This window comes from Daldinia decipiens, assembly GCF_022478715.1.
Source record: "Daldinia decipiens strain CBS 113046 unplaced genomic scaffold F4813scaffold_74, whole genome shotgun sequence".
Taxonomy (NCBI): Eukaryota; Fungi; Ascomycota; class Sordariomycetes; order Xylariales; family Hypoxylaceae; genus Daldinia; species Daldinia decipiens.
In genome coordinates, this window is record NW_026054617.1 from 8,464 (window position 1) to 30,440 (window position 21,977).

The 21,977-nt window shown below is 46.9% G+C and overlaps 4 protein-coding genes across 4 annotated transcripts; 2 read left to right on the forward strand and 2 right to left on the reverse strand.

Annotated features, from left to right (window-relative positions):
- Positions 1-7,047: 7,047 nt before the first annotated feature.
- Positions 7,048-7,455, forward strand: F4813DRAFT_394720 (uncharacterized protein; the record flags this gene model as incomplete). The annotated part of the gene is made up of 2 exons (XM_049247599.1): positions 7,048-7,307; positions 7,377-7,455. The coding sequence occupies 2 exons, from the start codon at positions 7,048-7,050 to the stop codon at positions 7,453-7,455; spliced, it is 339 nt and encodes a 112-aa protein (XP_049094376.1).
- Positions 7,456-11,947: 4,492 nt separating this feature from the next.
- Positions 11,948-13,459, reverse strand: F4813DRAFT_320915 (uncharacterized protein). Its single transcript, XM_049240991.1, has one exon. It carries the CDS (start codon positions 12,985-12,987, stop codon positions 12,205-12,207), a length of 783 nt encoding a protein of 260 aa, XP_049094377.1. The 5' UTR covers positions 12,988-13,459; the 3' UTR covers positions 11,948-12,204.
- Positions 13,460-13,692: 233 nt separating this feature from the next.
- Positions 13,693-18,934, forward strand: F4813DRAFT_320923 (CPSF A subunit region-domain-containing protein). The gene is made up of 5 exons (XM_049240992.1): positions 13,693-15,894; positions 15,952-16,268; positions 16,315-16,488; positions 16,546-17,794; positions 17,856-18,934. The coding sequence occupies exons 1-5, from the start codon at positions 13,803-13,805 to the stop codon at positions 18,395-18,397; spliced, it is 4,374 nt and encodes a 1,457-aa protein (XP_049094378.1). The 5' UTR covers positions 13,693-13,802; the 3' UTR covers positions 18,398-18,934.
- Positions 18,935-19,416: 482 nt separating this feature from the next.
- F4813DRAFT_320929 (uncharacterized protein) lies at positions 19,417-20,438 on the reverse strand. Its single transcript, XM_049240993.1, has 2 exons — positions 19,833-20,438; positions 19,417-19,763 (listed from the first exon to the last, which is right to left on the reverse strand). The coding sequence occupies exons 1-2, from the start codon at positions 20,247-20,249 to the stop codon at positions 19,467-19,469; spliced, it is 714 nt and encodes a 237-aa protein (XP_049094379.1). The 5' UTR covers positions 20,250-20,438; the 3' UTR covers positions 19,417-19,466.
- Positions 20,439-21,977: the final 1,539 nt, after the last annotated feature.

Below are 21,977 nucleotides of genomic sequence, written 5' to 3' on the forward strand. Positions count from 1 at the left end.
TGAAAACTACCTACTGAGTCATTGGTTTTGAATATTACCGTGTTGATGAACTCTCTCTCCCGGTTTGAGAAATAGGGGGTGAGGGGCGCAACTCAAAAGTCCAGCATAGGTGTTGATATGACTTTTGTTCCCTCCAACCAACATATAGTAGAACAGCCTTACGGCCCGCGAGTTATGCGGCCATCCCCCCTTCAGAGAGTACGTCCCGGTTGCCTTGCAGAGCTGCGGCCAAAAAGCGACCTCTCTTGACCGACTGCATCCACATGTCGCCTCCAACGCCATGGTTCTCTCTTATTTGACTTACAGCGACCTTGAATCAAGTGACCCTTTAATCTCCAGAAGCCCCCGAATGATAGCTGACAAGATCTAGCCGGGCGGCCGCCGCGCTGAATTCTCAGTAGTGGTAAAGACCGTAGCCACGGCCTTTGAAACCGAAAAGTAGGGAGTTTAATGGCATATCAACGTTCATCGACCTCTTTGGAAGCCTTAATAATAATTTACAGGCAAAATTGTTTCAATTGTTTCAAATATGGCTCGAAAGTATTAAACCCGAGGTTAATAACTAGGCTTGGCTTCAAGGCTTATGTCGAGATAGCCGGTGTTTATGTTCCCAAGGGGATCGAAAGGCTCTACGACCGGTCAGTAATAGTTGTAGCTCTTATGCCCGGCCTCTTGGGGCTAGTACAAGGTCGGCGCGGCTGATTTCTACAACTCTAACTCTAGTATACTCTACTTTTCTGGAGCCTCCAATTCATCGTAGATGGATATTATATTGTAAAAATTAAAATATAACCTTGCCTAGATTCTTGCCTAGATTCTAGCTCAAGCTGACAGTTTTGGGGGCAGTGAAATGATAGATGCCAACCAGCACACATGCGCTTATACTAGGCGCGCTTAGATCAAGTGTAACACCGAAGAGCCGCCCGAGACGTCCTATCACAAATATTATACAACATCTATTACATGTCTTATTACAATTCTCATTTGTGGCAGGGCTTGGAAACTCTATGTTTCGGGCGGCTGTGCGCGGAAACTGGCCAATCGTATTGTCGCGTTGACGAAATAAGCGCCTGCTCGTAGCGTACCAGAGTGTCGGGTCTGGCTACTAATGTCATCACCCTCTCCGGGAATATTACTGCGTCCCTCTGTACGTTTATCATAAGCTCAGATGTTCAAATACGAAGCGATATAAGCTAGTTTACTTGCCTTGAAGCCGAATGCTCCTCAGCCTACCTAGGAATGTTGGTGGACTGTTCCCTAGCCCCTACTCGGCGCAAGACGCCATGTCTACTTTCGAACATAGAACATGGGTCATCAATACGTATACTTCCAACTAACTCTACTACTAGCGGAGTAGTATGGGTGCATTCCTTATGGGTTTCGGGAAGCTGCCTGCTATGGATGTGGCGTTAAAGGGGTGTAAACTCGGCTCGCTCAAGTCACTCGCAGGGCTAAGAATCCCGAGATATAATCGCTGAAAACCCATATACCTACCTTAACCACCAATAGGCACTACCTTTCTTGGAGACAGTGGGCCGCCTTTGGCTTTACTATCCGTCTCGGGCCGATCCTGCTCTGTATCCCTCCCGTGCTGCTAACAAGTTCTCTATATAGAAGAGGAAGTGACTAGGGTACCGGGACCTGTATGATGCCTAAACCAGACATAGACGGACAGTAAAACTAGAAATAGTTAGAGTATCTCCAGTCACTTGCAGCTTCTCTATCATGAGAGTAGTGTCACTCTATGCAGTTAGTCGATCCTCATCACATCCACCTCAACAATAATGGAGGAACCCTTCCGATTTTCAAGGTGTCCATCTTCACATCTCACTAATTTGAACCGATGACAACAAGGTTCTTCTCGATGTACCCCCATCTTTATGATCTGCCTAGTACTAACTGGTTAGATATGTAGGACCAAGCCGGAGCTGACTGAATTTACACAAAACTTCGAAAGGCCAAGGGAGAGATTTACGCTGACAATGACTGCCCCAGATATGGGGGTTCATCGATCCTACGACTCGTCACCAGCCAAAAACATAACGTAGCTTTCGACTCATAAAACCATCTCGATCACACCTCGCCCCTTCATATGCAAGTCCAAGTAGTTAATAGCAGCAAGTACTCCAACATCTCTATCACCCCTTCCAGACACCCCTATGTTCCTACACGGCACACTCCCACCCTCATGGTGTCAGCAGCTTGTGATGACCCCAAGGCTCTAAGATTAGTGTCTAAAGGATTCCGTGTGATGTAACTAAACTTCACTTTAGGAGTGAACACCAGTTCATCATTACTTCCTCGTGGCCCTGCAAGACCAAGGACACGCCATTCATGAACGACACCCAGTAAACGTCCCGGAAACCCCGGTCAACCAACTTAAGACTCTCATTCCTAGTCTACCTACACTAATCCGGAAAATGATGCCGGAAATACCCAAGCCAAAATCGGGCTAACAGCTCCTGGGTACGCGTAGCCCTTGAATGTGCGCTATTAATGACAGCATGGCACTGATTACCCAAAAACCATACGTTTCTGTTATACAGGGTTTGTCAACAAGATGGATGGAAGTTAGGGGGTATGGTGCCCAACGTTAGCCGATGGATTCCTACTAACCCCAGAGTACTACACCGGAAGCCACGTCTACTCTGTTTTGGATTAAGACACAGGAAGTTCATCGCGTAGCCCAGCCCTTTCCTCCTTTCAGAAAGCCATCTAAGGAGCAAGCAACATCCTCCGACCCCTTTGCCGTCAAGAAAATGTTAGTGATTTATGCCTACTCTACCTGGATGATCTGTGTCAAAGTCGAAAACCGCAAGGCGGGCGACCAAGGACAAGCTATCACAGCATACCAAGTAAACTTAATTCAAATTCACGGGAGGCCTTCACTAGAGACCGGTACCTAATTCCCAAAGAGTACAGCAACTATAGCAAACCTCGAGTGATCTGTTTCTATAGACGCCTATTTCTCGGTATTAACTCAAGATGAGGCACTTTATAATGATCCTAACCAGTTCAATTATACAAAGTGCCACTGGCGAAACCTCTTTCGACTAAGGTAATTGAATCTATCTCTTTTCAAGTTCACCCCTCATCACATCTCAAACCAATACCTCAGTCGCTCAGGGGGCGAAGAAAGCTGGACAGGCAGAAGTCCAAGAACTTCAAGGAACTTTAACGCTAGTGTCACTAACTTGGGTCAGGTATGAGTCGCCTTCTGCCGGTCCTAGGTTTCTACCGATACACTCGAAGACTAAAGGCTTAGCCATACGTCCATACCCCAATAGGGTATGAGAAACGAATACTCAGACAAAGTAATACACGATCTCCATCGTTGCCTCATCTCGAGCCTTTTAGAAACCAATATCTAGGTTGGTATACAAGAATAGCAGAAGCATCGTCTTTACAGCATTGAGTCACTCATATATCAGTTACTCTCTATTCCTCCACCGCGCTCACGTTAAGCTAACCTGGATTGACACACACGATATAACTTCAAGTTCGAAACTTCCAGCATGCTACCAGCTACAAAGCTGAGCCTTTGGGGTTTCATTAGTATTCATAACTATTCCCATTTTGTCTATGTCTTGTTACTGCCTTATTCCCTTTTATGGATAACATTCCAACTGGCCAGACAATACCGTCATGCTAACAGCGCTATACATAGCTCTCCTGAATTAAGTACGGCTCTTGCTTTTTAATCCACGATCAACACAATCGCCCATACAGCTATCAATCAGTATGGATACACGAGCAAGAAGTGGGAATATGGCTATGTCCAAGTATAAAGGCTATAAACTTAGCTAACATTAGGTTACTCATATAGCTGGCTATACACTTTTATCCTAAGCATTTCAGTAGTTCACGAACCTAGGGGTTGGCACCGATCTCGGCTTTTACCGAATAGGGGGGTGTCCGCTGAAGATGTTGCACCGTATATCACTGGCTCTAGTGTACCTGTTTGCCAGCCTGACGAGCCGCCAGAACCCGTAATTTTCTCTTGTCCATTTCTTATAAACGGGCCTAGGTTGAGGCAACCCGGGCATGAGTAATTGTTATCTTGAAGCTGGCTATTGCGGGGCAAGTGATAGGAGTAGTATGCGGACGAAGGATTTTATTTAGGCTCTATTTAGTACGGACCTTTTAGCCCTCCCCAAACGCGATAGGATGTATCGCCGTTATAAACCCTAGGTTGTTACTATATTGCTATATACTGTAAGTCGGTGGTATAAAAACACCAAAGTATACTAGCTCCAACCCCAAATCTGCTGTAGAAATTGGACGACTGATGATCGAGACTGGACTGTTGCTAAGGTGCGTCATACCAAGCCAGAGTGTTGACCTAGATTCTTAATTTATATAAGGTCGCATAGGCACCTAAGATACTCCCTGAACCTTCATAACCTCACTAGCCTCTAGAAGAGGAAGGGTATATCAGTTAAATGAGTATCAACGGACTATGTATCTAGTATCTCTATTTGTCTGTTTTACAGAAGTTTTAAGGGGGCGTGATATGTATTATATAGAAATTCCGTGCAACACTATACATCTATGAGCTTAGGGTTAAGGGTGGGGAGGGGCCCGACGAAGTTCCTAACACGCATAGTCGTCGATGATGTTAGATCCCTATGCTACTAAGGATATCTGGGATAAAGAGGCTTCGACTATATGACTAACTAGCATGGTCTTGTAAACTTCTTAGTTGTATGAATCTATGTGCTTTAGCGGGTTTATGGCCTAACTTCTTGCTCGCATAGATGGTGAATGTTCACTTTAGATTAGGAGCATTGACTAGTAGTTGTATATAGGTTAGATTAGTACCGGTGGAAGGGCAATCAACGGTAACATGCCGAAAAGACACATAGCCCCAAATGAGAGAGAATAGAAATATATTGGGCCTATAGGGTTAGTATGGTATATCTCGAAACGGATTTTCTATTTCTTAAACTACTTATAGTTATTCGCATACTACACTTACCTAGCTCTATGCCCATGCCATATATCAAAAGCTTAAGGAGGATAGGTCGCTACCCCTGACACCGTTATGAAATTTACGTACCTGCAAACTAACTATGGAATCTTATGTGTGATTTCGCTAAACCAACTCCTTGCCCCTAGGAGCTAAGGCCATGGCATGAGTCATATCAGTATCACCACCAGCGACTGCGCTTGGGGCAGGTACCTAACTTTTACTGGTGTTAGACCTAGAACACCGGACCATATAGGGCAAATAACTTACAAGTATGTTAATGGCCTAGCCTAGATGGGTATATAGATGTTTTTGCAGCTGGATAAATCATTTTCTCCCCATTGCTTGTGGTCATACGTACATTTGCATTAGGGGATTAGAAGAATTCTTATATATCGGTCATCATATTGGACGTGTTGAAACCGTGTGCGCAAGATACATAACTAGACCTTTCTATATTTCTAGTATCAATCAACGTTTCATATGCACAATTACCTATATACTCTAGTAGCAAAACCAGAATCCCTGGTTCTAGTAATGAAGCGTGAGCTGCGACTTGGTAGAATGGCATTGTCTTATTCAAAGAAACCCAGAACTTTGCTAGCCGTGAATCAATACTTCAACTGAGTCTTGAGGTTCTTATAAGGATTAGAGGTGGGAGAATGCCATTACGTGATATGTGTATCTCATTCAACACAGGCCTACCGCGTAGACACGTAAGTATAAGCACCTATGAACACCTATTCTTCATTACCCGATACTGGCTATGATGAAAGCAGCTTCTTAAACGTACCGTGAAATAGAGATCACCTCTCACGAGCCCTTAGACTCCTATTTTGGGAAACCCGATATCTCCGGGGCTTCCTTGTGATCCTCTCCGAACAATCCCGTTAGCGGCTTGGCCCACCCAATCGCAGCCTGTCTAACCTCCCGAGCTCAGTGCCTTCTCGCCGTGATAGCCCGGGAGATCGGGTGTCTTGCTGTTGATTTAAAGTCAAAAGGAGCCGCATCGCGCTTCTCCACACCTTTCTCGTCAATATCAGATTGTCATCGGTTAGTCCTGAGCCTCAGAACGATGCTCGAACGACTCCGAGCTCACACGACCCGTTTGCCACCCGCTCGCCCGCCCACCGCCGTGGAGCCGAGGATGTACCAGCACCAGTACCAGCTTACCAATGTCTAGTCGGAATCGGATCGTTTCCCTCTGGACCTCGGATATAAGATAGCAAAAGGCCGTTTTTTTATGCTTGTGCTTGTGCTTGGCTAATTCGTCGCCCAATTGTGCACCCCACGTGCGAAGTGCGCTTTTTCTCTCGTGCTATGCGCTGATGGCGCGGAGGTGCGCACCCTACGTCCGCGGGCAACGACCGCCGCGCCCAATCACAGCAATACGGAGGAGCAGATAGAGGCTAGCGAGTCTGTCACCCCGGCCAATATTCTCTCGTCCAACAAGGGTATGATGCTTTAGGATTCCTAGGGTGTAGAAGTGGGAAGTGGGATATGCTGACTCTGCTGAAACTTCACGCACGTTGCGGCACAAAGAAAAAAGCATAGTAAACCGTTATGGCAAGTCTTGGCGATTTCATTACTACATAGGTATGTAGAAACACATACCAAGAGACTAACGTAGGTTACATGTATGGTTTACACCCTACCTGAGAGTGTATCGGTGTATAGACATAGACATAAACATAGACATGTGGGGGGACACACAAAACCTTGGCGGAACCTTGGGACTATCCTTGAACTATGCTCTGCCTATCTAATAGGTAAGGGTCTAAGGGGTGGTGGCTATTGTCTATTTGTCTATAAAGGACGCATCCCATTCTCTCGAGGAGCTTTCTGATCTCTCTCACAACCATTCTTCTTTCTCTAACACAGACAAACAGCTCCCAGACAAAGCCAGAATCCTAAAGAACTCCCAAGTTCCCCGCTACTCAGACTAAACTCTATCGTCACCACCGACTCAAGGTATATATCTGCTGAGCATTTATATTATCTACCTACGAATTACTCCCCACATATTCTATCAGCTACTTTTACATACTCCGTTATCAACATCTACCTACAACAACAAGATGTCTTCCAACAACCAGAGCATGGCCCAGCAGGTTCGCGACAGCCAGCCTCAGATGTTCCTATCTCTGGCTCCCACGACCTCTGCCTCTTACCCTACTGCTCAGAGCATCAAGCCTGCCCTTCAACAACATGCCCGCCGTAGCTCCAGCCAGAGCAGCGTCGGAAGCGTAAACAGCCTACGCTTCCTGAAGTTGGGCCCCGTCCACTACGGCGAGCACCCCGGCGAGCACAAGGAGGACTTCCACGAGGTCGCCGTCGAGTAAACGGGTCGCTCCCCCGGGAAAACTTTTTTTCTGTTCCATCACTGTTTCGTTTATTCGCAAACTAGAGAAGAAAAAATTGGACACGGCGACATCATGGCTAAGCTTCACGACATGAAAAATCATTACGATCTACATCCATTATAGCGTGCACACCCGATGGAGGGCAGGTTCATTAAAGGAGGGTTGCGTCCGGTACTGATTTCTTCTTCGTCTTCCGCGGGCGTTTTGGGGATGGGAATTTGCGATGGATGGATGGGGACGGGTTTGGGATTAACACGGATTGGATAGAATATTGCCTAGAGTGCATGCATTCGTGTTACGGAACCGTACGTACGCACGCACACCTTGACGGGTGCGGATCATAAAAGGGCAGATCCCTTGGCGGTTACTTGCGGCAAATTGATGCCTATCTCTCTATATTATACTAGCATCGTGTTATGTATGCAGTTGGTGCTTGATATAAAAAATACAGTATCTATATTCCAAAATCCCAAACAAATCGGTTCCATTTTCACATGTAGAAAAGAAAGCATATGTCCGAAAACATGCCCCCCCTGTTCTCTGCGCGAATACGTAGATTTCAGCCAGTCAGGGACCAGCCAGCCATGTTGCCATGTGCGCTAGACTACGTCTGAGGGTATCAGTCGCATTAATCGTATACATATTATACAACATATACATATACATGGACCCCTCCCTTTTGACGTGTTCTAGCTTTAGCTCGGTACAGAATAGTGGGATGAGCAGGCCGCATATACCATCCGCAAGCAGTAAGAGGATGAGCAGGTCGTTCCCCATCCCCCATCGCATATGTATTCTTCCTTCATAATTGGTCTGAGCTGACACAAGCTTGCCCACCTTTCCCTTGCTCTTCAAAACAAGCTCAAGGCTTCCAGAGTCTAGACAATCAGACTTGTGATGAAATGTTATTCGACGTATGACTTTCATTAGACGCACGTATCCATCCATACCCGACGATGACCGCATTCTTAGGTCGCTGATCTTCATCTCCTATTACAAGACCATTTGCAAACAAGTGAAAACCCAGACGGGATTTGCGAGGCTTGGCGGGGTGAGGGCTACGTGGGTAGGTAGGCAGGCCAAGGCAATATGTCATAGGTATTATTAGCAGCATTAGGGGACGGGGAGGGGATACGGAATTGATATCGTCGATCTAATACCGTATTTTGACGGACCCTTTATCCGCTAACACGGACTGACCCACCGTTGATCTGATATGATATGATATGAATGCCTTGACCAGCCCTAACTTGGCCAATCTTAGATAGGTACATACCTATCTAAGCTTTCAACACCCTAGGTTAGGTAGCTTTAAAGCTTGGACAAAAAGCTATGTCTCCATTCTAAAGATAACGCTCATGTTTGACCTAGGTACCTACAATCTAATATACCAAGCTGCCAAGATTACCGAGCGACGCTTGGCTGGAATGTTTTGTTTTACATAGCATTAGTTACTTGCTGCGACGTCTCTTGTTTCTTTTCTTTTCCGGAAGACTAAGGAAACGGGGCGGAACGTTTCAACAGTTGAGATAGCCCGTTTCTACATAAGGGTTCTTACTATTATTAGGAGTGTATACATTACGCTACATACATGTAGTATAGCGTATTATATCTTAGGTACTAAGTAAATATAGATAACTGCCTAACCTAGGTACCTATAATACCTAGACTACTACACAGTGTAGTAAAGCATATCCCGATCGTCATAAGAGGCTGAGATATATAATAACCCACCGACTTTCGAACCATAAAAACAGTATACAACGTACAACCAAACTTATCCATCCGGCAATCCAAGCACATGCATTCATCTTCTACGACACATGTGCATACGCTAATTTTTATGTAGGTTGTACAATTAATGCCGGTATGCATCCCTACCATCTCAAGGCTAAACGGGCTGGACTTGTCCCGTCTCGCTACCTTATCCACGGTCTTGGACCTTGGTGCTCGCCTTATCCTCTTTCCTTCCCACCCCCTCCATCCATCCATCCATCCATCCGTCCCCCCTCCCCGCGTCGACGCGCTTTGCCACATTGCCAATTTACACTACTACTACTACTACTATTATTATTATTATTATTATTACAACCACACGCGCGCATACATTAGGCTTTGATGACGATGCTAGCAGAAGCAGAGGGAAATGTGACGAGCAAGTTAGAGGACCTCCGGCCCAATTGCGACAAGTGCCTGTCCCCCGTTTCTGCCCTTCCTCTCCTTCTCCAGACGAGGTATCCAATCGAGCCTTGAGTCACACCTACCTACCCTACGCTATTGCTTATCTTGCACGTTTTCCTCGGCTGCCTACCGAGCGGCTTGGAGAGGTCTTATCCTGCACGTGCGTAATTGATGAGGTGAGGAGAGCAAGGGGGTGGTGCGGGTGGTGCAACTCGAAAGCGAGATCGCGTCGAGACCTGTCTGGGCTGCACTCTGTCTTACGATAGAGTGACTGATTGAATGGCACATACGTAATTCTTGGAAGAAATGGTAGCCTACTAAGTTAGTGCATTTCTTCTAACACGAGCTCGTAGTGTAAGTCCCTTACGTTCGTCGCCTTATGGATTTTGCCTTCAATAAGCTTCTCGGGTTTTGTTTCTCACGATGAGCACATGATGAGCGGTACTACATTATCCCTCTTATTGATCATATACGAAATACACTATACGGACAACCACCTTAAGTCCGGGTATATACGTCCACGTATGTATGTTAGGTAGGTATGTACTATGTATGTACTATGAGACCGGGGATCTATGTGCTCACCAATCTGTTCGTTGAGACCCTGCGGGATTTATATGAAATGCTGTAAGATGAGCGCAGCGCAGGGTAACATAAACTTAATCAGCCTAGCGAATGAGAACGTGGCGATCCTAACGCTTCGCTTTTTCTCTCTGCAAGTGCAGTTCTATCAAGTGCAGTTCTATCAAGTGCAGTTCTATCAAGTTGCGGGGTTCTACCTACACTACTCTGGTTTTTGATCCCGTCGCACGGGGCAATGATGAAATAAAAGACAAATAGGACGAATAGGTATGTAGTAGGTATATCGCCAGATGATGTTAGCTATAGGTAGGTACTAATGTAACTACCTAGGTAATTAATGTATAGACACAGCTGGCTAGCTTAAACCCGCACTCGTGTGACTACGTTAGATGGAGATAATTCGCCAAATCCGGCAAAGCAAAGGAAAAGGAATGGAATCCCAAGACTATGGTAACTCGTCCCGTACATAGGTACGTTTTGTAGGTAGCGCAGAGGCGTAGAGGAACATGACGTATTGACTTTCCTGCTTATTAATAGAGCATTATTGGCAGGCATTCCCCAGACCCCAAATCTAACCAAATCTAATAAAAGCACGCTACTAGCGATAAGCATTAATATGTATTTTGTACTTGTAACTAAGCTAAGCTAAGCTGAACCGTCATCAGTATCAAATCATAGATAAGTACATATCTTTAATGCCCAATCCGCATACCTATCGATGTTTGCCATCCGCTAAAGATACATATCAAGAAATGATATCGGTAAAGTACGTCGTCAATGTGCAATGCAGATAGCTTATTACGCCCCCCCTCCTTGATTAAACATATCTCTAAGCCCTTCTTGGCATACGAAAACACCATCTTAACAGGAAATCCCGTATTACTATGATCGGAGATTCTGTTGAGATGCCCAGACGGTTGTGTTACGTGTCCCCGCGACAGGGCGAAATGAAGTAAGTGGCCTAGATTATGGTGCCAGAGACAACGCTATATCTTGCTATCTACCTAGGTATATATGTATTGTACTATGCAAGCACGGGGTAAAGAACGTGGACGCCCACCGCTCGTAGGCATGGCTGGCATGCCGATGGAACTACTGCAGCGGCGAGACAGGCTGGCGGCAGGAGGCTTTCTCTCGGCGGGGTGGATTCCGCGATACACCGCTCGAGGAGCAAATATGCCAAGTTGATACCAAGAATACCAAGAGCACACAAGACGGGTTTATGCAAGTCACACAAAACTTTGGTGTGTGTAGCTTGTCTCGATTTGTCTCTATTTGCTCTGATAATCTTGACCTCAGTATATGTAGGTAGAATAGAGGATTTAGGTATGATCAGACCTTATTATCCACCGACTGTCTTCCCCCGAGCGTGACATATCTACCTAAGTTATCCCATGTCGCTTGCAGTCGATACATAGGGGAGCTGGCAGGCATCTAGGCTTCGAGGTAGGTGAGACTTGGCGCGGTGACGTGCCGGGGCAAGCTGAAGTGCTGTTTCACAGATACTGAGCGCGGGTGATCGACAGGGCCTTGCTCTAGTTTCTACCAAAGAGAGTGCCGACACTAGAGCGCTGCTTGGCGAGCTTGGCTGCATGTTCTATCTGCGCTGAATCTACTTGGCAAATTTGGAAAAAAAAAATGTAGGTTTGCGCTATTTCCTGTTTATATATTGTTAAGGATACTAGGTTGCAGAAAAGTCCGATGTGTAATCTACAATAGCCATGGCGATGTGTGTGTGTGCCGCTGGTCCACGGATGACTGAAGACGGAGTTCAAAAGTTAATAGGGGCTTAGCTGTGATGATCAAGTATTCACTAAGCGACATAGATGATGGAACAGCACCGACGAGGGTTATATTTCTCGGTTTGAGTTGGTGTAAATAGACCTTGTAATTCATGGTGGGTGCTTAACAAACGCACTAATTTGACTCGACCCTTGACCTAGCGTTTATTGACTGGCAACCTCTTAACTGGAACTTAGTAATGCCACCGGGTTTAGAGATGGGTCGTCGACTTACGCGGAAATATCCAGATTTATTTAAGCCAAGCAGAAGTAAAGCATCTGCCCCACGGATGTTTCAACTTGCTCGCCCTGCATAGTCGAGGCCATCTCAATAGGTTCGTTCACCAACTCTCACGATCGCCTGACCGACACCATACATCTCGGCCATAGCTCTCCAATTTAGTGAAACCCAATCAGGACCGTTCCTCAGAATAGCTAGGCCTTGATCATCGATCGATTCGGCATCTGATTTAATATCCATTCTGATATCTGTCTTGATCGATGAACTTGTCTTCCGGTGAAACGGGCAGAAGACGGTGAGATGAACCTTCCAGGCTAATAACTCGACCTTTTCCAAATAAGGGTCGGCTAGAAGTCTGAGCAATGCTTGGAAAGGGGGCCGCTGTACCATATCGGGGTCAGGCATTCTATTTGCCCCACGCCAACTTGGTGGTCCCATACGTAGCTTAAGCTCTCGCAAGCTTCCACTAAGAACCATATCAGAGAGAGCGGGTCCTAGGACACGCTCAAACTCTCCGCCTACCCTTGTAAGGTGAAGGGTCAAGTTACGCACTCGTCTCCGGGCATCCTGTCCCTCTTCGCTGAGAAATCCTCCCCGGCTAGTGAGATGTACGGGTAGCCGGTGACTCTGCGCGTTCAAGGTGAAGCGGTTTTGAGAGTAGAAGATGGCAGATGCCTCTTGGTACATCTGCATATTGACGAGGAATACGTCTAGGAAATATGCAGAACCCGAGACTGATGTCGACGGGGCGAAGAGAGTTGTGTTATGAAGTATAATGGGGAAGTCTGAAACGAGGAGATGAGTGAGAATGGCATTTCTCAACTCAGGTGGGAGGTCGAGGAAGCGAAAGGTCTTGCTCGCCGCCGCCATCGCTTTGGTCAGTCCTGAAGCTGAGTCTTATATAGATGATGTTGACGTTGGTATTCATCAAGCAAGGTGGATCTTTCCAAAGAATCACCGCGTATCTGTTTAACTCTTGTTAGAGTGTTAAATATTCGATATTAATAGCGAGATCCATTCGTTATTTCGTTGTTAAATGTTTAAGACTATTGTGATGGTCGATCGTTAGATGATTCGAAGGTCTACTGCTTCGTGACCCTCGGTAATTCATCGAGTGGGAAGATGCCACAGGAACGAATAGACGTTACCAAGACAAAGGAATGCTATCTTGAACTAGCTTCCAATTTGTGGTATTAAATATTCAAAATTAAAATATAAAATATTCAAGACGGGTTGGGCATAAGTCTTTGTAATATTGCTAACAATAGGTATGAATTTTAAAGTAAATCAAGTATGAGGTTCACCAAATACCGTAACCGGCCCTGGAAACATGACGATGTTACAGTTGCATCATTCCTCTGCCCACTGAGTACGCGGTTAGTGGTTAATATGTTGATAGGTTAGTAATTATAGCATATCTGGGGTTATTCAAGATACGCGTCCATCAAATAAAGGATATAGGTTTATGGATATATTCATATATCTCATAATGTACTATCTTATCTAGATCCTGGCTAGTCTAGTAGCTGCATGCAAGTCGCACCGTGATAGCTTAGACCTTGTAGCGCGCTTGAGCTTCAACTTTCCCATCTACCATTTCTATCATCACTGTTTTTATAACGCTTGCGCCTTGCCAACGCTACTCCCCTTAGCATCGCGTCTGAAATGAGGGAAAAGGGTCGAGGATGCAGTGCTATACGGAGCTGACGCCGCCTACGGCTGTCACACATTCCTTATATCTCCCATTTATCACGGCGCAGAGCAATAATCTTGTTGTCGCAAGAGCATCTCTTCTTCAGATCTTCACCACCAAATCAGTATCTGCCGAACTCGACAAGGCACAGAACGCCCAATTGCAATCTTCTAGATTAGCTGACCACTACGATTCCCGAAGTAATGACGACGACGGCCTCGAAGCCTCCTTTCTTGGCGGCGATTCCGTCCTGGTCAGGTCTGACCGTTCGAACTATACGAAATTGGTGCTCGTTGCCGAGTTCCCGCTGGCTGGAACTATCACTGGACTTGCGCGCATAAAGACCGATACAACTGCGTCGGGCGGGGAAGCCCTCTTGTTGGCATTTAAGGATGCGAAGCTTAGCATGGTCGAGTGGGATCCGGAGAAGAATTCGATAAATACCACCTCGATACACTACTATGAACAAGAGGATCTTCAAGGAAGTCCATGGGCTGCACCTCTGAGCCACTATGTCAATTTTCTAGCAGCAGACCCGGGTAGCCGGTGTGCTGCTCTGAAGTTTGGGGCGCGGAGCCTTGCTATCATCCAGTTCAAAGTTCAAGAAGAAGATATAGATATGGAGGACTGGGACGAAGATTTGGATGGGCCGCGCCCAGTAAAGGAGCTTTCTACTACGCTCCTAAATGGAATTAGCAGCAATGAAGAGACACCATATTCCACCTCATTTGTCCTTCGACTGCCAAATCTTGATCCTAGCCTTATCCACCCTGTGCATCTTGCCTTTCTTCACGAGTATAGAGAACCGACTTTTGGCATATTATCCTCGACTTCGTCCCCATCTTCAGTCCTCGGTCGAAAAGACCAGCTATCGTACATGGTGTTTACCTTGGATATCCAGCAAAAGGCTTCCACGACCATCCTGTCAGTGACAGGCCTTCCACAAGATTTATTTCGGGTAATCGCACTCCCTGTGCCGGTCGGTGGTGCCCTTCTAGTCGGTACGAACGAGCTTATACATATCGATCAATCTGGAAAGTCACATGGCGTGGGCGTCAACCCATTCGCAAAGCACACTACCTCTTTCAGTTTGGTCGACCAAACCGAGCTTGGGCTAAAGTTAGAGGGCTGTGAAATTGAGGCTTTATCTGCTGAAAATGGGGAATTTTTGATGGTCCTTAGTGACGGTCGTATGGCGGTTATCACGTTTAGAGTCGACGGTAGAATCGTATCGGGACTAAGCCTTCGATTAATCGTTCCAGAGGCCGGTGGCGCTATCATACCAACTGGTGTTACGACCTTGAGCAAACTAAACAAGTCCTGTCTATTTGCAGGTAGCGATGGTGCTGACTCGTTAGTTATCGGCTGGACACGTAAACTGGCACAGGCTGGAAGGAAAAAGTCTCGTCTACACGACCTTTCTCTAGACCTTGACTTAGATGACGAAGACATGGAGGATCTAGAAGATGACGATGATTTGTATGGCGACGACTCCGCGCCGGCTAGACAATCATCGAGTTCTGCTGGTACGCCAGGCGGCAAGTCTGGCGAGCTCGTCTTTCGTATACACGATCGGCTTGTCAGCATCGCGCCTATCAGGGATTTCACACTCGGACAGGCGGTATTATCTAATAAAGAAGAGCAGAATAATCAGAATGGTGTTACCAGCGACCTCAGCTTTGTCGGCGTCTGTGGTCGAGGCAGTGCCGGCTCGGTTGCTATAATCAATAGAGAAATACAACCGAAAGTCATTGGACGTTTTGAGTTCCCAGAAGCAAGGGGCTTCTGGACTATGGCCGCGCAAAAACCAATACCAAAGTCGTTACAGGGTGACAGGGGAGCTACGTCTATAAGTGCTGAATATGAGACTTCTGTCCAGTATGACCGTTTCATGATTGTGCCCAAGGTGGATTTGGATGGATACGAGACCTCGGATGTGTATGTTTTGACGGGTGCTGGATTTGAAGCGTTAACCGGAACGGAGTTTGATCCAGCTGCTGGCTTTACTATTGAAGCCGGTACTATGGGTAACCATATGAGAATTATACAAGTTCTTAAGACTGCCGTCCACTGCTACGATGGAGGTATGAGTAACTCCTGGTCTCCTGTCTCACATTGAACAATTACTAATATAGAGACAGACTTTGGGCTTACTCAAATCCTGCCAATGCTCGACGAAGAGACAGGTGCAGAACCCAGGGTCGATTGTGCTAGCATAGCCGATCCTTTTATATTCCTAGTTCGAGATGATGCAAGCGTATTCATTGCGAAGATAGATAAGAACCTGGAACTCGAAGAACTTGAAAAGGAAGACACAGCCCTTAACTCGACTAAATGGGCGACCGGTTGTTTATACGAAGATAGATCCGGCGTATTTTCCGGAACCCAGACGGATAAGGGCGCAAAGTCTGATGAAAATATAGTAATGTTCTTACTCAGCAAAGCTGGTGCCCTACATGTATGTGCCGTGTCAATATTTCCGATTTTGTTGCTAATATCTCTAGGCGTATGCACTGCCCGATCTCTCCAAGCCTATATATGTTGCAGAAGGCTTGCCATTTGTACCGCCACTCCTTTCGGCAAACTATGCAGCCAGACGAGGAACTGCTAAGGAAATCATCAAGGAGATATTGGTTGCTGACCTTGGAGACATGACTTCCTCGTGCCCGTACTTGATTGTGAGTTTGCACAATTTCCCAATGCATACATAGTCTACCATTACTTATCATGTCTAGGTTCGCCACGAGAATGATGACGTGACGATATATCAACCCTTCCGTACACCTTCGGCTACTACGCAGGACCTTTCTACGACGCTTCACTTTCAAAAATTACCTAACCCCGTCCTAGCAGAAGACCCAGTTGTGACAGCAGACGATGATGACGACGAAATAAGAAAGGCTCCTCCGATGAGACGATGTGACAATATTGCCGGATATAAAACCGTTTTCCTCCCAGGCAGCTCTCCGAGTTTTATTCTTAGATCATCAAAGACTTTGCCTAAGGTCCTGAGATTACGAGGCGATGGAGTTCGAGGAATGAGCCCGTTCCATACCGAGGGCTGCGAGAGAGGCTTCATCTATGCAGACTCGAAGGGCATTGCGCGTGTTTCTCAGATCCCGGTTCGCAACAGCACTTATGCCGAGATAGGCTTGGCTCTCAAGAAAGTGCCTTTAGAAACCGATATGCACTCCATTTCCTATCACCCCCCTTCAGGCACCTTCGTTGTTGGTTGCGATACCTTAGAACCATTCGAACTACCAAAAGAAGATGACTACCACAAAGAATGGCAGCATGAGAAAGACCTCGCTTTTAAGCCTATGATTGAACGGGGTCAGGTCAAATTAATAAATCCTAGCAGCTGGACCGTTATTGACACTATCGAGATGGAGCCATGCGAGACAGTAATGTGTATCGAAACGCTCAATTTAGAAGTGTCCGAGTCTACCAATGAGCGAAAGCACCTCATTGCCATTGGCACGGCCGTATCCCGCGGTGAGGATCTTCCCATCAGGGGCAGAGTTCTCGTGTATGATGTAGTGACGGTCATTCCGGAGCCAGGAAAGCCGGAAACAAACAAGAAATTAAAATTTGTAGCAAAGGAAGATATCCCTCGCGGCGCGGTCACAGCCATCTCTGAGATAGGAACTCAAGGTCTAATGCTGGTTGCCCAAGGACAGAAGTGTATGGTGCGCGGTCTAAAGGAGGACGGCACCCTTCTGCCCGTTGCATTCATGGACATGAGCTGCTACGTTACCGCTGTTCGCGAACTTAAAGGAACCGGTCTCTGCCTTATGGCCGACGCGGTCAAGGGAGTTTGGTTCACGGGCTATACGGAAGAGCCTTATAGGATGGTGCTCTTTGGGAAGAGTTCTACGAGGCTGGAAGTGTTAACGGTAGACTTCTTACCAGATGGGGAGGAACTTCTCATAGTGGCCTGTGATTCTGATGGCGGCATTCATATTCTCCAATTTGATCCTGATCGTAGGTCTTCCCCTTATATCCCTTTGACCATGCCATAGACCAGAGCTAACAACATAACCAGATCCCAAATCCCTACAAGGCCACTTGCTCCTCCACCGTACTACATTCTCCGCCGGTGCGCACCCTCCTACGCGCAGCATGTTACTCCCGCGCACACTCCCGTCAGATTCGGACTATCTCTCTCAACACGTCAATGGCGCCCCGGCCGATGACGACCCTTCTTCTTCCCCGGCACCACCCTCTATCCTCCTCCTCGCCTCCCCCACCGGCGCCTTAGCAACCCTGGCGCCCCTCTCCGAGCCCCAGTACCGCCGCCTGTCGTTACTAACCGGCCAGGTCCTCTCCTCCCTACCGCACTACGCCGGCCTCAACCCAAAGGACTACCGCGCTCCCACTTCCACAGGCGTAGTGGGTCGTCTACCACCCGGCGTTGACGCGGGTATGGGCCGCAGCGTCGTAGATGGCGCCCTGCTCACACGCTGGAACGAACTCCCCGCCGGTCGTCGCGCCGAGATCGCGGGACGTGTTGGATTCGCAGGCGTTGATGAGGCGAGAGATGTGTTGAGGGAAGTATTGGGCGCGAGTGGATTGGGATATCTCTGAGTGCTTGGACTATTGACGATGTAATAATACTACAGACCTATTCGCCTTACCATTAGATGGACTTGTTCGTGGAAGTTGTGGGCGGTGTTGTAGTTGTCTATCAGGTAGCATGTCAAGTTGGCTTAGAATCAATCAGCTTTGCATTTTTTTTTTGGTATGAATTGATTCCCTTTGACGTAGGGCTAAACTAAAGTATAAGACTTGAGTTGAGTGATTTAGTAGTTGTCTGTGAGGTGTTCCCCTTCACGTTTGCATTAGAAATAGGTAGCATTTGAATTGCCCCCCCCTGAAAAGTTCGCACAATTCAAACGTCCTTCCCCATTGAACTCATTCTGCTTACCTACTTGGTTCTTGTCCTAACCTGGGTGCATATCTGCCAAATCGTAATCATTCCGCACTTTGTTCCGGCTTGTTATGCCTAAGAAAAAACCAAACGAGCCAAGCCAAAATTATAGTCCGTCGTTCATATTCCCTAAGGCCCAGATGCCAGTACCAGTGAAATCCAGACGCAACGTTTCCGTAGTTCCCCCTTAAAACAACCCGAAATGCCGCAGTGGCAAATTCACTAACCACCGCCAGTTAGTTACTCCTCCGAGCCTTGTCCCTGCTTGTGTCTTCACGTTGTTCATGATGCACGCAGATGCCGACGAGTGCTGGTAAATAAACACCTTGCTTCCTTCCTTCCTTCCTATCCAGCCCCTCCTCGCAGCGCATTAGAGCCGCAGATTCAACCCCAAGATGTTAGTTACGATTGCGTAGCTTTCCCTATCCCCTTTCCCTTCCATCCCCATCCATGTCTTGCGCATATGTAAGATGCAGAACTGGACTCTTCCATATGGGGAAGGGGAAGTTCTGTTCCTAATGGATAAACCAAACGCAAGAGAAGATCATTCCCGGCGAAGTGAGTGCCAATCCTATATACTAACGCCTCGAGAAATCAAATCAAATCAAACCAAATCAACGACATAAGAAATCCTTCCGATGGTAGGTCGACCTGTGAATATTGGTGCAACTCATGTCGGCAATGACGGCCCTGGACCAAATGATCAAACTAGGATAGAGTGGGCACTTAGATGTCGTCGTGCTTGCGTCGAATGCTGCCAATACGGCGCTTAATGCCGTCGCTGAGTCGCTTCCCTTTGGAACTACCAGACGGTCCTGCCGATTGCAGACTGGCACTCCGTGGCCGAACAACAGTGACGTCACCGCCCTTGCCGGCAGTTGCAGTGCTGCGGCCCTTGGGCTGCATCTCGAAGGCGCCAGGCTGACCGAGCGATTTGCGTTGTAGATGCTTCTTGCGCTTGAGGTCTTCCTCGATGGTGTATGCGGGTTCCCCCTTGCCCTTTAGGTCGTTGGGGTGGTACTTCTATTGGCATATTGTTAGCAGGGCTGGCTGGTTTTGTCTGAGGAGTGTCTATGAAGAGGAGGGACTTACGATGTGATCCCATCGCTTGTATGGGCCACCTGGAGCGTCTTCCTCGCGCATGAGATCGGTGCCCTCTTCGTATTGCATGACGCGACCGCTGTAGTCTCGCTCACCGGGCGGGATTGTCGCTGTGCCCTGTAGGGGGACATGGCGTTCTAGAGAATCGACGAGGTTCTCACGGGGGGTGGCCTTGAGAGCTTCCATGTTTCCATATTTGACAGCTTCCACGGGAGCATATCGCTTATCGCGGTTTCGGGCGGCAAGCGTGGCGTCGTAAGGACCGTCATGGTGGTAGATTCCGCCGAATCCAGTAGTGTCAAGAGCATCGACAGTGTCTGCACCGGTGCGGTTCTTCTTGCGAAGATGAGGGGCACGGTCGGCGGCCTTTGTGGCTCGCTTGATTGCCTCGAGAGGTCGCTCAGACATCTTCTTCAAATAAGCACGAGTGCGGGAGAAGGCGGTTCGGACACGAAGCTTGAACTTTTTGATAGTGAAGCGTTGCAGCTTAGGCTTAAGCTTGGGGCTTGGAGTCTCTGTCTCTGAACTAAGGTTGTTCGAGGTTGAAGAGGAGTACTTAGGATCTGTGGATGCACTGCCTTTCTTAGTAGATTTAACAGTATTCTTTCGTGAAAGTTGAGTCTTCTTTGAGGTATCTTTGGTAGTAGAAGACTGAGTAGATTGTTTGGGTGCAACTCTTGGTGCGGAAGCAAATTGCTGATAGGGTTCGCTTCCAAATTGCAAACCAAAAACCTCGTAACTAGGCTGATATAAATTGGAAGGATTAGTAAATGGCTCTTATCTCAAGTCAGAGTCCGGATCCTGCAACACGCGCGTTCAAGACATGACTATGATGTAACCGGAGAAAGCCGAACAGGTACATCCAACCTTCCAAAGTACACCCTGAGCTTGTCTCCCGCTCTTGCATGGAAGCATATCCCTGGTCGACCCACTTGTTGATGCTAGCGTAATATATGACGTATGCGACAGGGGTAGCTCAGGGTGACATCGCAAATGGTTGGTGATCACGATCAGCAAGAACGACGACTTGCTGTTGAAGTTGTACAATAACTTCAGTGTAAATACTCATATCAATATGTCACTCCCCAGCAGTAAATATCACGGACAAATAATATATCAACGTGGTATAGGTAGCGCATGTTTGAGACAATTCACATGGGTTATTGTTTGGTTCACAAGATCGCGCGACACAGTATAGCGGACACAATATAGCAGACAGAGTATGGCAGACAAAGCATCGCATCACATCATATACACGAAGAATCAAGTGTATTCTTATATAGTAGAGATTCTGTGTGTGTGTGGGGGGGGGGGGGGGGGGATACACTTATTTATACTTACCCACGAAGCATGATCATCCATGGCGCCGGCTGATATAGAAAGATATATCTGGAGAGAATGTTGTTGATAGGAGTGAATAAATGATCCTGATGTTGTCAAGACAAGGGGAGAGTGTTGAGTATAGTAGAATCGCCGACCGGGAAAATGAATGAAGTGTGATGTTTCCGGGAAAAGGTAAATTGATTGTGGGACGGCGAAAGAAATTTGGATGTTGTGGGATCTAGGGTCGAGAGTTGGAAGGTTGGAAGGGAGTGACAGAAGGCAGGCGCCGATATGAATGATAAGCAAGAGCGAAGTAGGGGCGCTAGGCATATCGTTGCAATTGCTGTAACTGAAATTAACACTTGCTACCTGCTGAACTTTCTTAGGGCAATTAGGGCTATGATGGATTACCTCATTTCTTCAAAGACGCTATTACGAAAGAAGTAACCTGCAAATCCTTAATTCTTGATTACGTCTAGGAATAATACTAAAAGACTAAAGCATTGAGATTTCCCCTCTTATTGTAACCCTTTAGTTAAGACATTATGACCTACCTATGTATATCTCTTAGATAAATTGGGACATAGTTTCCCAAATCATATGTAGCTGTACTCTATATATTCATTGGGCCTTCTGATATTGTTTCTGCCAATATGAGTGTTGTGTTCAACTTTAAGTCCTTTTTACTTGGCAGGATAAGCAAAAACTGACATTACTCTAAGTCAAACCACCCTTACTGGGGCCACCCTAGTGGGGGCCACCCATTTCCCATACAAAATCAACAACTTCGCATGTCTATAATTAATTCAAAAG